Source organism: Mustelus asterias, chromosome 3 (genome assembly GCF_964213995.1).
Source record: "Mustelus asterias chromosome 3, sMusAst1.hap1.1, whole genome shotgun sequence".
NCBI classification, from domain to species: Eukaryota; Metazoa; Chordata; class Chondrichthyes; order Carcharhiniformes; family Triakidae; genus Mustelus; species Mustelus asterias.
Genome location: NC_135803.1, coordinates 95,824,138 through 95,839,635, shown reverse-complemented (window position 1 = coordinate 95,839,635; position 15,498 = coordinate 95,824,138). Strand labels below are relative to the sequence as shown.

The 15,498-nt window shown below is 41.0% G+C and overlaps 1 protein-coding gene across 2 annotated transcripts in view; it reads left to right on the top strand.

Annotated features, from left to right (window-relative positions):
• Positions 1 to 1,018: 1,018 nt before the first annotated feature.
• Positions 1,019 to 15,498, top strand: part of rad54l2 (RAD54 like 2) — a 78,877-nt gene continuing 64,397 nt past the window's right edge. The window contains exon 1 of one of the 2 annotated variants that reach the window (XM_078209377.1): positions 1,019 to 1,193. In XM_078209377.1, coding sequence (XP_078065503.1) covers positions 1,076 to 1,193 — 118 coding nt within the window. In that variant the 5' untranslated portion in view covers positions 1,019 to 1,075. The remainder of the gene's footprint in view (positions 1,194 to 15,498) is intronic. The other variant, XM_078209378.1, reaches the window with a different exon arrangement.

Genomic DNA, 15,498 nt, shown 5'->3' with positions numbered 1-15,498 from the left:
CTTGTTTTTGCTTCCAAAGTGAATAATCTCTCATTTATCCAAATTATACTGCATCTGCCATTGATTTGCCCAGTCGCCCAACCTGTCCAGATCATGCTGAAGGATCTCTGCATCCTCGTCACAGTTCACCCTCCCACCCGACTTGGTATCAGCTGCAAACTTTGAGATGTTACATTTGTTCCCTCATCCAAATCATTAATATATAATGTAATTTATTTGTAATAACGGTTTAGCTCAGTTGGTTGAACGGCCGTTAGTGATGCAGATGACGCCGTTAGCGCAGATTCAATTCTCAATTAAGCCTTCCTTCTCGGCCTTTCTCCACATTGAAGGCATGGTGATCCAAAGGTTAAATGAGCACCAGTCAACTCTTTCCCCCTTAAGGGAGATGCTCTCCTCGCTGAAATCTTATGCTCATCTGGGACATTGCGAACTTTACATTTACCTATTCCAGTTCCTAAATTCTGACTTTCAACTTTAACCCCAGATAGTAGTTATTCCATGTACAATCTTCATTCAGATCGCAGTGTACTCCTGGGTTTTCATTCTACGTAAACTATCCAAAGCCCTCAACAAGATTTTAGGTTTGTACCCTCTCCTTGGCATGTATGCTTCAAAATTATTCCCAACATGGAATATCTATTTTGTGTTTACAGTATAGAAGCATTTCTTGTCTGCATCTTGAGGAAAATATGGAGCTGGCATTTATTTCCCCAAGGCCTGAATCCAAGGTTTACAGGAAGTTTAATAACTGGATGCTTGGTGCGGAGTTATAGTTACCAACTGTTCTGCAATGGGTTTTTTTTGTTGAAGACAATGTTATGTAGCAATAGTAAAATCATGCAACTGGCAGAAAGACAGTGCATTTTAATTTTATCAACTTCTGCATTTCTGCCCACAGGTGAACAGCCTTCCCTCAGATGTCTAATTTGATCTTATACTGTTGAAATTTGCTCTAATTTTTTTGTCTAATCTGATAAATGCTAATGTTTACGCTTCGTGTTGCCCTTGTCATCACAGGTCCACAGAGGGGGGACAATGAGTTTGTAATGCACAGTGTCTGCTGCTCTGGGCCATGGAGGACGAGTCTATCTCAGGGAGTGATCCAGATGTGGAGTCGGAGGATGTGGAAGAGGAAGAGGAGGAGATGGAGGACAATGATGGTGATGATGAAGATGACCTGGAGGAAAACGGTGAGCATCCAGAGCCCTCTTATGGTTTCCTAGTAAAATATAAATAATCAGGGTTGCTACTGAAATTTAATAATGAAAAATGCTTCCTTAACCTTGTGTTCAGTCTTGCTCAATTGGTAGAACTCACTGAGAAGTTTGAGGTTGTGGGTTTGAGCATCATGTCAGGAGTTTGATACTAAGTTGATGATCTAGTACAGTACTGGGGGGGGATGCTGCATTTCTGAATGTACTGCCTTTCAGATGAGGCACTGTCTGCTTGTTCCAGTGGTTCAGGTGAAATGTTAACGATTCAGTGGAAAAGCATGGAATTCCTGAGGCATCTTGAACAGCATTCTCCTATGGTTAACACCGCTGATGGAGCTCAGTTGGACATCTGCAGTTTGTTGTCCAATCTGTGTGTACCAAATATTTGCACAAGAATCATTTCAGAATTGTTTATTATAAGTGAAACTTACTTCACTTGAGATACTATATTAATGAAAGTGTTTCTTTCTGTTGCTTGCTTTTGTTTATTTTGTGTCTTCCATCATCTCCACAGCTTTTTTTTGTTTATTCCCTTAAACTTCAGGTAAATTTTCCTTTTGAGTGCTTTGATGAGAAACTTGCAACTGTTTATTTCATCAATTTTGATTTAATAAACAATTATGCCCAAGCTTTGTGGTTTTAGATGGCATTTTTAGTTTGAGAAGTGGTGGCAATGTTTAGAGGTAACATTCACATCTGTTGCTCTCAGCACTTTGTCATCAAAAGATAACAGTGGTAACAAGTGACCTAAATAGTTAAAGTCAAGTCTTTGAAAGTTAAAGCCTTAGGTCACATGACCATGCTGTGACATTTGATGTTTGTAGAGAAGTTCTAAAATTCTTAACTTCTAGATGTCATGCTGTGGTATCTCATGTTACTCATGGCCCTGTCATTGTCACAAAAATCCATTTTGGCTCTAGTTAGGGCCCAAATACATCTTTCAATCTATAAATTAAAATTTATTGATGAACAATATATAAATGAATGTGGTGAATTTTTTATAAAGCTATCAGTAGAAAGGGTTAATGTGTCTGCTTGTTTTCCACGATGGAGCAAAGCTTTCTCAGCAGATGAATGCAATTGCATCACTTTATGTAATTCTTTTGAAAATACCTTCCTGGTCAAAAAACAAGCTTCATTTTAAACTGCTTTTGTTAATTTTTACAACATTGTTCAACTTGGCGCAAATGTTACCCTTGGGAATTGAGATCAACAAATATTGTAACATTGTCATTTAAAAGGAAGAACATTCTCATCGGTGAAGACAGCATTTTAATTTAAATCAAATTGTTTCAAACGTTTACTGTAAAATGTTTCTCACCCAAGATTATTTTTTGGTTCAACCAGTATGATTAGACAGCCGGAATCAGTTCAAATAACTCAAATTCCAATTCACATCATTGATCATTTAAAATCCAAAACTGCCAAGATGTGTAAGCCTTATTATCCACAAGTAAAGACTCTCAAATACCTTGACATATGTCACCGTGATGTGGAGATGCCGGCGTTGGACTGGGGTAAACACAGTAAGAAGTTTAACAACACCAGGTTAAAGTCCAACAGGTTTATTTGGTAGCAAAAGCCACACAAGCTTTCGAGGCTCTGAGCCCCTTCTTCAGGTGAGTGGGAATTCTGTTCACAAACAGAACTTATAAGACACAGACTCAATTTACATGAATAATGGTTGGAATGCGAATACTTACAACTAATCCAGTCTTTAAGAAACAAAACAATGGGAGTGGAGAGAGCATCAAGACAGGCTAAAAAGATGTGTATTGTCTCCAGACAAGACAGCCAGTGAAACTCTGCAGGTCCACGCAACTGTGGGAGTTACAAATAGTGTGACATAAATTCTGATTCTAGGATCGCATGATAAAGACTCAGGAGGAAAAAAGCAGAAATATTTATGTGAAATAGTGTGACATAAACCCAATATCCCAATATCAACCGGGATATTGGGTTTATGTCACACTATTTCACATAAATATTTCTGCTTTTTTCCTCCTGAGTCTTTATCATGCGATCCTAGAATCAGAATTTATGTCACACTATTTGTAACTCCCACAGTTGCGTGGACCTGCAGAGTTTCACTGGCTGTCTTGTCTGGAGACAATACACATCTTTTTAGCCTGTCTTGATGCTCTCTCCACTCCCATTGTTTTGTTTCTTAAAGACTGGATTAGTTGTAAGTATTCGCAATCCAACCATTATTCATGTAAATTGAGTCTGTGTCTTATAAGTTCTGTTTGTGAACAGAATTCCCACTCACCTGAAGAAGGGGCTCAGAGCCTCGAAAGCTTGTGTGGCTTTTGCTACCAAATAAACCTGTTGGACTTTAACCTGGTGTTGTTAAACTTCTTAATATGTCACCGTGGCAGTAATAAAATTCTAGTTTTCGCAACTTGGGTTATTTAACTTTACAAGTCCCGATTTAAGTCGAACCAAGACTTATTAACTAAACACCAAGCATATAGCTCGTAGGGTAAGAAGAAAAGATAAATCACATCACCGTCATGTTGCTCTTCAAGAGCCTTTTCAAATGACTGCAATAAAACTATGTAGACAAAGAAAAGGTTTGCTTTCACAATTAAATTAAACCTTCAATTTTAAAGCAAGAAGAGTTCAAGGGACAACAGCCTCTTGGAAACGACACACTTCAACCTTACAGACTAACTGCAGGAAAGGGACAGAATCTTTCTCACATCAGTTTTGTTTTTATCCTTTTTTCTCAAACAATTTTCAAGTTGTGATGTTTGCTACTTGATCTCATATGAGAAAGGTCAGTGAGATCACAGATCTTTAATTTACACTGGATATCAATTACAGTTTTTCTAACCTGTAGTCAATTTAAAACAATGTTTTGAAAAGCTCAAATTGGATTTCTACCAAATGTTTTCAAGGCTTAAGTTTGTGTTTTATAAGACAAAATATCCCTTTTCCACAGTTGCAAAATAAATTTTGAAAAAGAATAACACACCAACCAGCAACTTGAATTTAAAACATAATTCAGTTTTTCAATCTCCCAATTCTCGGTGCACAATCTTAAATTGATACAAATGGACTCAACAATCACACTTGTACTTCTAAGAAACTTAGAAATGTTGATTCCTGTAATGGGTTAGAAACTCAAAGTGTGAAAAATATGTCACAATACCCAAGCCCTAGCCCACATTCCCAAGCCCTAGAGAGAACACAGCTTCAACTAGTTCACAGCCAAAATACTACTCAGATTTCCCACAAAATATACACTTGTACAGATCAAACAAGTAACAAACTTATACTTTCGACATGAAAGGCTAGACAACAAAGGATCAAATTTAAGTTTATATATTAGTGGCTTACATTAACACTGCAATGATGTTACTGTGAAAATCCCTTAGTCATCACACTCTGGCACCTGTTCGGGTACACTGAGGGAGAATTTAGCATGGCCAATGCACCTAACCTAACCAGATGTTTCCTCCAACATCTTTTGGGCTGTTGGAGGAAACCAGAGCACCCAGAGGAAACCCACGTAGACACGGGGAGAACGTGCAAACTCCACACGGTGACCTCAGTCAGGGATTGAACCCAGGTTCCTGAGGCTGTGCTAACCACTGTGCCGCCAGTTATTTTCAGGTTGGCGAGTTGTAGCAGGTGAGATAGAGTCATAGTCATAGACGACACGGACAACACGAAAATGGCTGGACTTGCAGATAGTGAGGAACATTGTGAGAGGCTACAGAAGGATATAGATAGGCTAGAAATTTGGGCAAAGAAATGGCAGATGGAGTTCAATCCAGATAAATGCGAAGTGATGCATTTTGGTAGAACTAACGTAGGGGGGAGCTATACGATAAATGGCAGAACCATAAAGGGTGTAGATATGCAGAGGGACCTGGGTGTGCAAGTCCACAGATCCTTGAAGGTGACGTCACAGGTGGAGAAGGTAGTGAATAAGGCATATGGCATGCTTGCCTTTATAGGACGGGGCATAGAGTATAAAAGTTGGGGTCTGATGTTGCAGTTGTATAGAACGTTGGTTTGGCCGCATTTGGAATACTGCGCCCAGTTCTGATCGTCACACTACCAGAAGGACGTGGAGGCTTTAGAGAGAGAGTGCAGAGGAGGTTTACCAGGATGTTGCCTGGTATGGAAGGGCTTAGTTATGAGGAGAGATGGGATAAAATGGGATTGTTCTCACTGGAAAGCCGGAGGATGAGGGGTGACCTAATAGAGGTGTATAAAATTATGAAAGGCAAAGATAGGGTGAACGGTGGGAAGCTTTTTCCCAGGTCGGTGGTGACGTTCATGAGGGGTCATAGGTTCAAGGTGAAGGGGGGGAGGTTTAACACGGATATCAGAAGGACGTATTTTACACAGAGGGTGGTGGGGGCCTGGAATGCGCTGCTGAGCAAGGTGGTGGAGGCGGACACACTGGGAATGTTTAAGACTTATCTAGATAGCCACATGAACGGAGTGGGAATGGAGGGATACAAAAAAATGGTCTAGTTTGGACCAGGGAGCGACGCGGGCTTGGAGGGCCGAAGGGCCTGTTCCCGTGCTGTATTGTTCTTTTTTGTTCTTTGTTCTTGTTCTTTTTAGGTTTACAGCATGGAATCAGGCACTTCAGCCCAACTTGTCCATGCCACCCTTTTTTTTTTAAAACCCCTAAGCTAATCCCAATTGCCTGCATTTGGCCCATATCCCTCCATACCCATCGTACCCATGTAACTATCTAAATGCTTTTTAAAAGATAAAATTGTACCTGCCTCTACTACTACCTCTGGCAGCTTGTTCCAGACACTCACCACCCTCTGTGAAAAAATTGCCCCTCTGGACACTTTTGTATCTCTCCCCGCTCACCTTAAACCTATGCCCTCTAGTTTTAGACTCCCCTACCTTTGGGAAAAGATATTGACTATCTACCTTGTCTATGCCCCTCATTATTTTATAAGGTCACCCCTCAGCCTCCTACGCGCCAGAGAGAAAAGTCCCAGTCTATTCAGCTTCTCATAACTCAATCCATCAAGTCCCGGTAGCATCATAGTAAATCTTTTCTGCACTCTTTCTAGTTTAATAATATCCTTTCTATAATAGGGTGACCAGAATTGCACTCAGTATTCCAAATGTGGCCGTACCAATGTCTTGTACAACTTCAACAAGACGTCCCATCTCCTGTATTCAATGTTCTGACCGATGAACCCAAGCATGCCGAATGCCGCCTTCACTCTGTCCACCTGTGACTCCACTTTCAAGGAGCTATGACCATGTACCCCTAGATCGCTTTGTTCTGTAACTCTCCCCAATGCCCTACCATTAACTGAATAAGTCCTGCCCTTGTTCAATCTACCAAAATGCATCACCTCGCATTTGTCTAAATTAAACTCCGTCTGCCATTCGTCAGCCCACTAGCCCAATGATCAAGATCCCGTTGTAATTGGAGATAACTTTTTTCACTGTCCACTATGCCACCAATCTTGGTGTCATCTGCAAACTTACTAACCATGCCCCCTATATTCTTATCCAAATCATTAATATAAATGACAAATAACAGTGGGCCCAGCACTGATCCCTGAGGCACACTGCTGATCACAGGCCTCCAGTTTGAAAAACAATTCTCTATAAGCCAATTTTGTATCCATTTAGATACCTCACCCTGGATCCCGTGAGATTTAACTTTATGCAACAACCTACCATGCGATACCTTGTCAAAGGCCTTGCTAAAGTCCATGTAGACAACATCAACTGCACTGCCCTCATCTATCTACCTTGGTTACCCCTTCACAAAACTCAATTAAAGATGCAGTGGAGATCAGTGCTGTTGTCTCAATTATTTGCAATCTATGTTAATGATCTGAATGAAGGGTCAGAGCATGTTGTAACCAAATTTGCTGTTTATATACAGATAGGTGGAAAAGCAAGTTGTGAGGGCAACACCAATGGATACAAGTGAATGGGCATTAATTTGGCAGATGAAGTACGATGTGGAAAAATGAGGTTACACGATACTTTGGTAGGATTAACAGAAAAACCAAAATTAAAATGGAAAGAGACTGCAGAATGCTTTGATGCAGAGGGTACTGGGTGTCCTCATACATGAGTCACAAAAGGTGCATGCAGGCACAAGTAATTAGGAAGGCGAATAGAATGTAAGCCTTTATTAAATAGGGGCGTGAAGTATAAAAATAGGGAGGCTTGCAACAACTGTACAGGTTTGAGACCACACCTGGAATACTGCATAGAGCTTTCGTCTCCCTACTTAAGGAAATATATATTTATATTGGAGGGAGTTCAGAGATTATTAATTGCGTTGACTTCCTGGGGTGCAGGTTTGTCTTATGAGGAAAGGTTGGGCCTACAGTCATTGGAGTTCAAAAGAATGAGAAGTGACCTTACTGAAACATAGAGGATTCTGAAGGGGCGTGACAGAGTAGTTTCTAGGGGGATGTTTCCCATCGTGAGGGTGTCTAGAATTAGGCATGGTTTCAGATCAGGGCTCACTGATTTAAGATCGTGAAGGGAATTGTTGAAGAGACAAGACAGTAGTGCTAAGTATAATAGTGTCAGGAAGGGATAGAATATACAATTGTAAGAGTGCAACAGCAAATAAGGCCAGTAAAGGGAAAAACGGCAAAATGACAGAATTAGGCACTTTATTTGAATACACATAGCATTCATTGCAAGATGGATGAATTGTTGGCACAAATAGAAATAAATGTGTGATATAAAAATGAATAGAAAAGCAGAACATTATTTAAATGAAGGGATGCTGCAGTACAAAGGGATCTATCTGGGGGTCCTTGTACATGAAACACACATTATCATGCAGGTAACAGCAATTAATTAGTAAGGCAAGTAGAATGGTGGCCTTTATTGTAAGACTGATTAATAGGCAGTCTTAGTATAGGGCATTTGTGATACTGCGCCTGGTGTAGTGTGTACAGTTTTGGTCTCACTTAAGGTGGAATGTGCTGGCATTGTAAACGGTTCAGTGAAGATTCACTAGACTGATTCTTATATTGAATGGGTTATTTTAAGCAGAAGGTTTGAACAGGTTGGGCCCATACTACGTGGAGGTTAAATGAATCAGAGATTTTATTGAAACCATTAACAGGGTAGATGCTGGGCGGATGTCTCTACCTGGGGAAATCTACAACTTGGGGGCACAGTTTAAAAATGAGGTTTCCCATTTAAGACAGAGATGAGAAGGGTTTCTTCTCTGAGGATTATCTTTTGAATTCTCTTCCATGGAGAGCAGTAGTGGCTGGGTCATCAAATATGTTGAGGTTTTGTTAGATTACTGATCTGCAAGGGTGTTAAGGAACAGGCAGGAACATGGAGTTAAGGCCACTGTCAAATCAAGCATGATCTTATTGAATGGAGACGTAGGCTGGATGTGCTACATGGCCCACTCCTCCCATTCCTTATGATCTTATGGGTTGTTAATCTTTGAAATTCTCTACTCTGGAAAGCAGTGGAGGCTATACCATTGAATAGTTTCAAGGCCATGTTAGTTTATCAACAAGGTGTTATGATTTGGTTAGAAACCAGTAGCATTTTGCTTAAAGTAGACAAAGTTTGATATCTCAGTTTCAAATCACATCACCCACTTGGAAAATAAAGCCACAAGATTGCACAGCCTTTAATAAATAAACAACTTGACAAAGTCAAAAAAGTAAAACAATCTACAATATATCTATCTTGTATTCTAGCATTCAGAAGAGGTAGCACAGTGGTTAGCACTGCTGCTTCACAGCTCCAGGGTCCCGGGTTCGATTCCCGGCTCGGGTCACTGTCTGTGTGGAGTTTGCACATTCTCCTCGTGTCTGCGTGGGTTTCCTCCGGGTGCTCCGGTTTCCTCCCACAGTCCAAAGATGTGCGGGTTAGGTTGATTGGCCAGGTTAAAAATTGCCCCTTGGAGTCCTGGGATGTGTAGATTAGCGGGTAAATGGGTGGGGCTTGGGTGGGATTGTGGTCGGTGCGGACTCGATGGGCTGAGTGGCCTCCTTCTGCACTGTAGGGTTTCTATGATTCTATGAAGTAACAGGCAAACTGTGGTCAAACACACCACACTGCATATTAAATGGCAAATGTGACCAAGACGGATACCACAGATTTCTCAACAACCCACCCAAATGTCAGTGACCACTGAGAGTCGCAAAATCTTGTTAAAACTATCACCCTCACAAGGGATTTCCACTCTTCTAAGATCCAGCCTCAGAATTCCCTTGGAAACCACTCTGACTTCTGCTCACCTCCCAATGTTTCAAACTCTTCTGAGACTGCAATCCATGGGATTCACAAAGCTGCATCCCTGGCTCTCAATACTGGCACAATACCATCTCCTTCGTAAACTGCTAGGTTACTTAAGCTGGCACCAGCCCTGAATTTCTTTAAACTCCAGTCTGCCATTTGCACCAATCTATAAGGAAAGGTAAAGTAAAGTTGCCATAGTCCCAGATGACCATTGGCTGCTCTCTCCTTTGAGGTGGAGAGCTGTCTGGTGGTGATTTAACCTGAGGATCACCATACCGTGGCAAGGGGCAAGGTTGAGAAGGTGGGCCTTCAAGAATGACCTCAGCTGGTACGGGAATTGAACCTGCACTGTTGACATCGCTCTACATCAGAAGCGAGCCATCCAGCTGACTGAGCAAACTGACCTCCAAGCTAGAAGTGACTCTGACCTAATTGCACTGAACAGCTTTCACTGCTTTTAAACTAATTTAGCTTTAACTTTCAAAACAAAAGTTTTGCAAGCAATCCGATCTCCAGTTCTCCAGCTAAGTGAGCCTATTTGCAGTTTTATGGCATCTTCTATTCCTGATTATATTAAACATACAGTAGCTTTCTGAATTGCTATTTGTTTTGGTATTCTGGCCCACAAATGCTGGCCAGAATAAGGTATACTCCCAACAGTGATTTGCAGCAAAGCAAACCTGGTAGCAAGTGCCAATTACATTGATTCATGCAGTGACATGGGATCCACTCCATTCATACAGCTCATTAACAAATAATGGATTAATTGTTTAAATTGCCTCTAACTTCTGCGCAGGGCTCAAAATTGCTTTCTGTAGCTAAGAGCACTCAGCTGTGAGTGTGCATAGTAAGTCCTCTTGAATCAAATCAATGGTTTTTATATTTTGGTGAATTCTGCAATGTTGTTTTTGCAATGTATTGTTCCATTGCATGCATACATTTTTATTTTGGGTAGAGAATGTTAATTTCACTGTCCCAGAGAGCACCTGCTTTTCCTCCATAACCCTCTATTCCTTAATCTATCACTCAATCTATGAAACATTTATCCACCTCCACTTTGAATACTTCTAATGATCCAGCCTCCACCACCCTTGGGGCAGAGAATTCCAGAGATTAACCCTCCACTGCGAGAAGAAATTTCTACGCACCTCAGTTATAAATGACTGGCCCTTTCTCTGTAGCAATGTCCCTTTGTTCAAGACACTTCCACTAGTGAAAACATCTCGGTATTTTCCCTGTCAAGCCCACTCAGGATCTTATATGTTTGAATAAGGTCATCCCTTGCGCTTCTAAACTCCAAGGAATGCAGACACAGACTATTTAGTCTCTCTTGATAGAAAAACCCTCTCTTCCCAGGAATTAGCCTGGTGAATCTTTGTTGGACTGCCTCCAATGTTACTATATTCTTTTTTTAGGGAAGAGGACCAAAACTGTGTGCAATATTCCAGGCCTCACCAACACCCTTTGTAATAAAGGCCAAAATGCTGTTTTCCTTCTTAACTACTTGTTGGCCCTGCTTGCTAGCTTTTAGTGATTGATGCACTAAAACACCTAGATCCCCCTATACTGAGAGAATCTGCCTTTTGATTTCTCCTACCAAAGTGCATGACCTCACACTTGCCCACATTAAACTCCATTTGTCTGGTTTTCGTTCAGTTACCCAATCTATCTAAATCCCGTTGCTCAATCAAAATATCCCCATACCATGCCCTTCCACCTATCCTTGTATTATTGGCAAATTTGGAAACCTTGCCTCTGTTCCTTCCTCCAGGTCATTAAATAAATAGTGAACAATTGTAGGCCAAGAATTGATCTTTGTTGTACCCACTAGTTCCATCTTTCCACTCTGAAAAAGACCCATTTATTCCAACTTTGCATTCTACGTGCAGCCAGTTTTCAATCCATACTAATGCTCTTCCCCCAATTTCATGAGCTTTTACTTTATGGACCAGCCTCTTATGCGGCACCTTGTCAAATGCCTTTTGGAAACCTAAATGCTCTACGTCTACAGATTCCCCTCTATCTACTCTGTTGCATTCTCAAAGAATTTGAAAAAATTTGTCAAATATGATTTAACTTTCATAAAACCATGTTGACTAGGGATGATCAGTTTTCCTAAATTATTAGTTATTTCCTCTTTGGTTGACTTCAGTGTCTTGCCAATGATAGGTGTTAAACTAACTGTCCTATGATTCCCTGCCTTCTGCTTTTCTCCCTTCTTAAACAAGGGAGTCACACTGGCTATTTTCCAATCATCTTGTACACTCCTGGAATTTAGCGAGTTTTGAAAATTTTTAACCAGTATGTCCATTATCTCTGTGGCCACTTCCATTAAAACCCAAGCATGCAGTTCATTGGGTATTGGTGACTTGCCCACCTTTAGCCCCTTGAGTTTTTCAAATACTCTCTCTCCCTTATGATTGGGATTTTTGTAAGTTCTACCATGTTATCTGAAATCAGCCCATCTGATACTTAGGGATAATTGCAATCTCTTCCACAATGTAGACTGATGCAAAAAAAATATTTTTACATATCTGCCATCTCTTTGTTTGCTATTATCAATTCACTAGCCTCGTTCAGTAAAGGTTCCACATTTACCCTAGTCCTTGCTTCATACCTGTATATCCTTAGAAACTCTTACTGTTTTGTTTTTATGCTGCATGCAAGTTTTCTCTCAAAATTCATTTTCTCCCTTCTTATGAACTTTTTAATGTTTTGATGCTGGATCCTAAAAACTTCCCAGCCCTCTGGTCTACCACTATTCTTTGCCACTTTGAATATCCTACTTTTCAATTTAACATTATCCTTGGCCTCCCTTCTTCACCATGGATTTTGCCTCGTTCTTGAGGTATCCCTCTTTTTGTTTGGGATAAATTCTGGCTGAGCATTTTCTGGCTGAGACAATACACATCTCTTTGACCTGTGCTTAACCCTCTCTCCATTCACATTGTCTGTACCTTTAAGATTTGATTACCTGTAAAGACTCGCATTCCAACCATTATTTTGTAAATTGAGTTTGTGTCTTTATATGCCCTGTTTGTGAACCGAACTCTCACTCACCTGATGAAGGGGCAGCGCTCTGAAAGCTTGTGCTACCAAATAAACCTGTTGGACTTTAACCTGGTGTTGTGAGACTTCTTACTGAGCATCTGGACCAGCTGTTTGAATATCTGCCATTGCTCATCTACTGACCTGTATCTTAACTTGTTTACCCAGTTTACCTTAGACAACTCCCCTCTCATACCATTATAATTGCCTTTATTTATGTTGAGTACACTGGTTATGGACCTATGGCTTTCACCCTCAAACTGTATGTGGAATTCTATCATTGTGGTCACTACCCCCTCAGGGGCCCTTGACCACAAGATCCCAATTAATCCTCCTTCATTACACAAAACTAAATCTAAAATAGCCCATTCCCGGGTAGATTCCACAACATACTGCTCTACAAAGCAATCCGTCAACAAATTCTTCTTCTACATTATCCATGCGGGTTTGGTTTGTCTAGTCAATATGCAGATTAAAATCTCTCATGATAATTGTAGTTCTCTTCAAACGTGCCCCTGATATTTCCCCATGTATGCTTTTGACTTCTGGAGAGATCACATTTTGGGGGTCTATAGACTACTCTCATCCTTGTTTTCCTTCCCTTGCTATTCATGCTTTCAACCCAAACCAATTCTACATCACTACCCAGTGTCTTTACGTCACAACTCAGCACTGCTCTGAAACCTTCCTTGATTAACAATGCTATCCCACCTCCTTACCCCTTTTCGCCTGTTCTCTTGGAACATTGTATCTCCTGGAATGTTGAGCATCCAGTCCTAGTCAGCCTGCGACCATGTTTCTGTAATAAGGTTTGGGTGAGGCTACTTGTCTTGAGGGTGGGGGAAGCGTGTGGGCAGGGGAAAGGGCAGGGATTGAGGCAAGGTTTGGGTGGTTGAACATATCTTGGGGTGAAGGTGTGACAGTTGTGGGAGGGTGTGCTGATCTGGGAGAAAGGACGTAGGCAGGGGATATAGATTAGGGGTTAGGGTGTGGGTGGGATGGGTCTGGAGGGAGAATGTGATGGGGCTGTGGATCTGGAGCATTTTGTCTCATCATTCTCAGCAGTTGCTCTGTTGTAGACCGAATCTTGCATGCAACTGCTGGGCAAAACCACATTGTCATATAGTGTTGGATTAATTCATACCAGAATTCCACACTTTGGAAGAAAAAAGCTGCAAAGCTTTGCATTGAATGGTGTTAGATGGTCATTCAGTAAATATATACACAGATGCAGTTCATTGGGAATTGTGTGGGGGATGTTTTCTACTAAGATTAATGTAGGTAGCTAAAATGGTATCACTGTGTGGTTCGTCAGTAATCTGCATTGGACATTGAAGGTTGATGTGCCTTTTGACTTCAAGCTTAGTGGGCGTTGGGGGAAGGAGGTATGTCACAGTTGAGTTGAATCCTGAAATCACGTGAAATTTCCTGAAGGAGCATTGAACACCATGAAGAAATGGTAACCCTGGCTGATTGCAAGCTCTGCCCTGCTTTCTGTCCAGAGGCACTGAGGTCAATATTAATGCTCTGTGGTGTGGCGACTACTGCAGCACAGACCACTGAATCAGACTTGGAGCCTTACTGGTCTGTAAGGCTCAACACCATATTGTGTAGTTCATTTACCAAGTGAACCTTTGGGACAGTTTCACTGTGATTGATTTTTAAGCCAATTTAATGCGTCATTGATTAGCTTTGCTTCAATTTGTAACTTTTTCTCTCACTTCAATCTCTTTGTCATGATTACCAACATTCATGCCCCAAGTTTATGTCTGCTAAAGTGGGTGAATAAATGTAGATTACCCAGTTGTTGCACAGTGTGTGCACTGGTGATGAGTAAAGTAGTAAGTAAGCAAAAGGGGAGGACAAGAACAAAGCCAAGGGAATGTGACTCAGGTGGAAGTGTAGAAATTTTATAAGAGAAAATAAAAAGAGATATCAATAAAGAATAAGATCCTTGCTTGTTTTAAGGTATTATGGCACAGGCAGAACATAAATCCATGGTTGTATATTAACAAAACATCACATACCTGGAAAGCCTGCCTCCTTCTGGGTTGTGTATAATGCTGAGGACTTTTCCACCTAACTTCTGTCAGTGGCTTGCTGTCACTTGTGTAACATCGAGATAGAGCATGCTATTTGAAGCAACAGGATAAGATGATTCAGCACAGCCTGTTGCCACAAAGTAACTCAGAACCTCAAAGCTTCTGGAAGTTTCTGCTGAATAAAGTAGTGGCCCCCTGCCCTGCAACTCAGTATATTCTTGTTAGATATATGTAAAGAGTGTGGCTGGAGAGTTGTGCTCCATGAACTGTCATGCTCTGTAACTTTCCCCTCCAGCTTGTACAGTATAGAGTATCCCAGCTCATTTTTCTGTCATTCCCATCTTTTTTTTAAATGGTTAATGCTGAGTGTTATAAAACAAGAAATGGTAGTTGTTCTGAGGCACAGACCCAACCCCTTGTCTGCAGAGCAAAAAATAGCATTCCTTAACTATCTCAATCCATCAGAACGTTTGGCGACTAGGATATGTGACTTTCAGTCCTGATGATTGTTCAGTTGGTTCAGCCCATCAGGTAGTGTCATCGGTATTGTTAGTCTGCACTGCAGATCCTATTTTGAAACAGCAGACACCTCCAAAAGGAAGGGCAAATGTATTTGGGGGTGCTTGGGTTTCAGATTGCATGTCAAACACTGAGTCACTTGTGTGAATAAGAATTCTCTCAGCCTTCCAGAACATTTCCAGTACTGGGTACCAACTACAAAGACACTCATTTTATTTAAAGTCAGGCAGGGCTGAAGTTGAACATTTTGTAAGAAGCGCAGTTACATTCTGGGAAAAATAACCAACTTTTTTAAAACCATGTTTGGATCCAGACCCTAAAATGGCTGGGTATACTCAGAATCTGCAATGGTAACTATGAAATCTCTGGCAGTAGCTTGGGAAAAGTCTGTCTAGGTAGCAATATAAAACTGGCATTTCTCATTTCTATGGGTA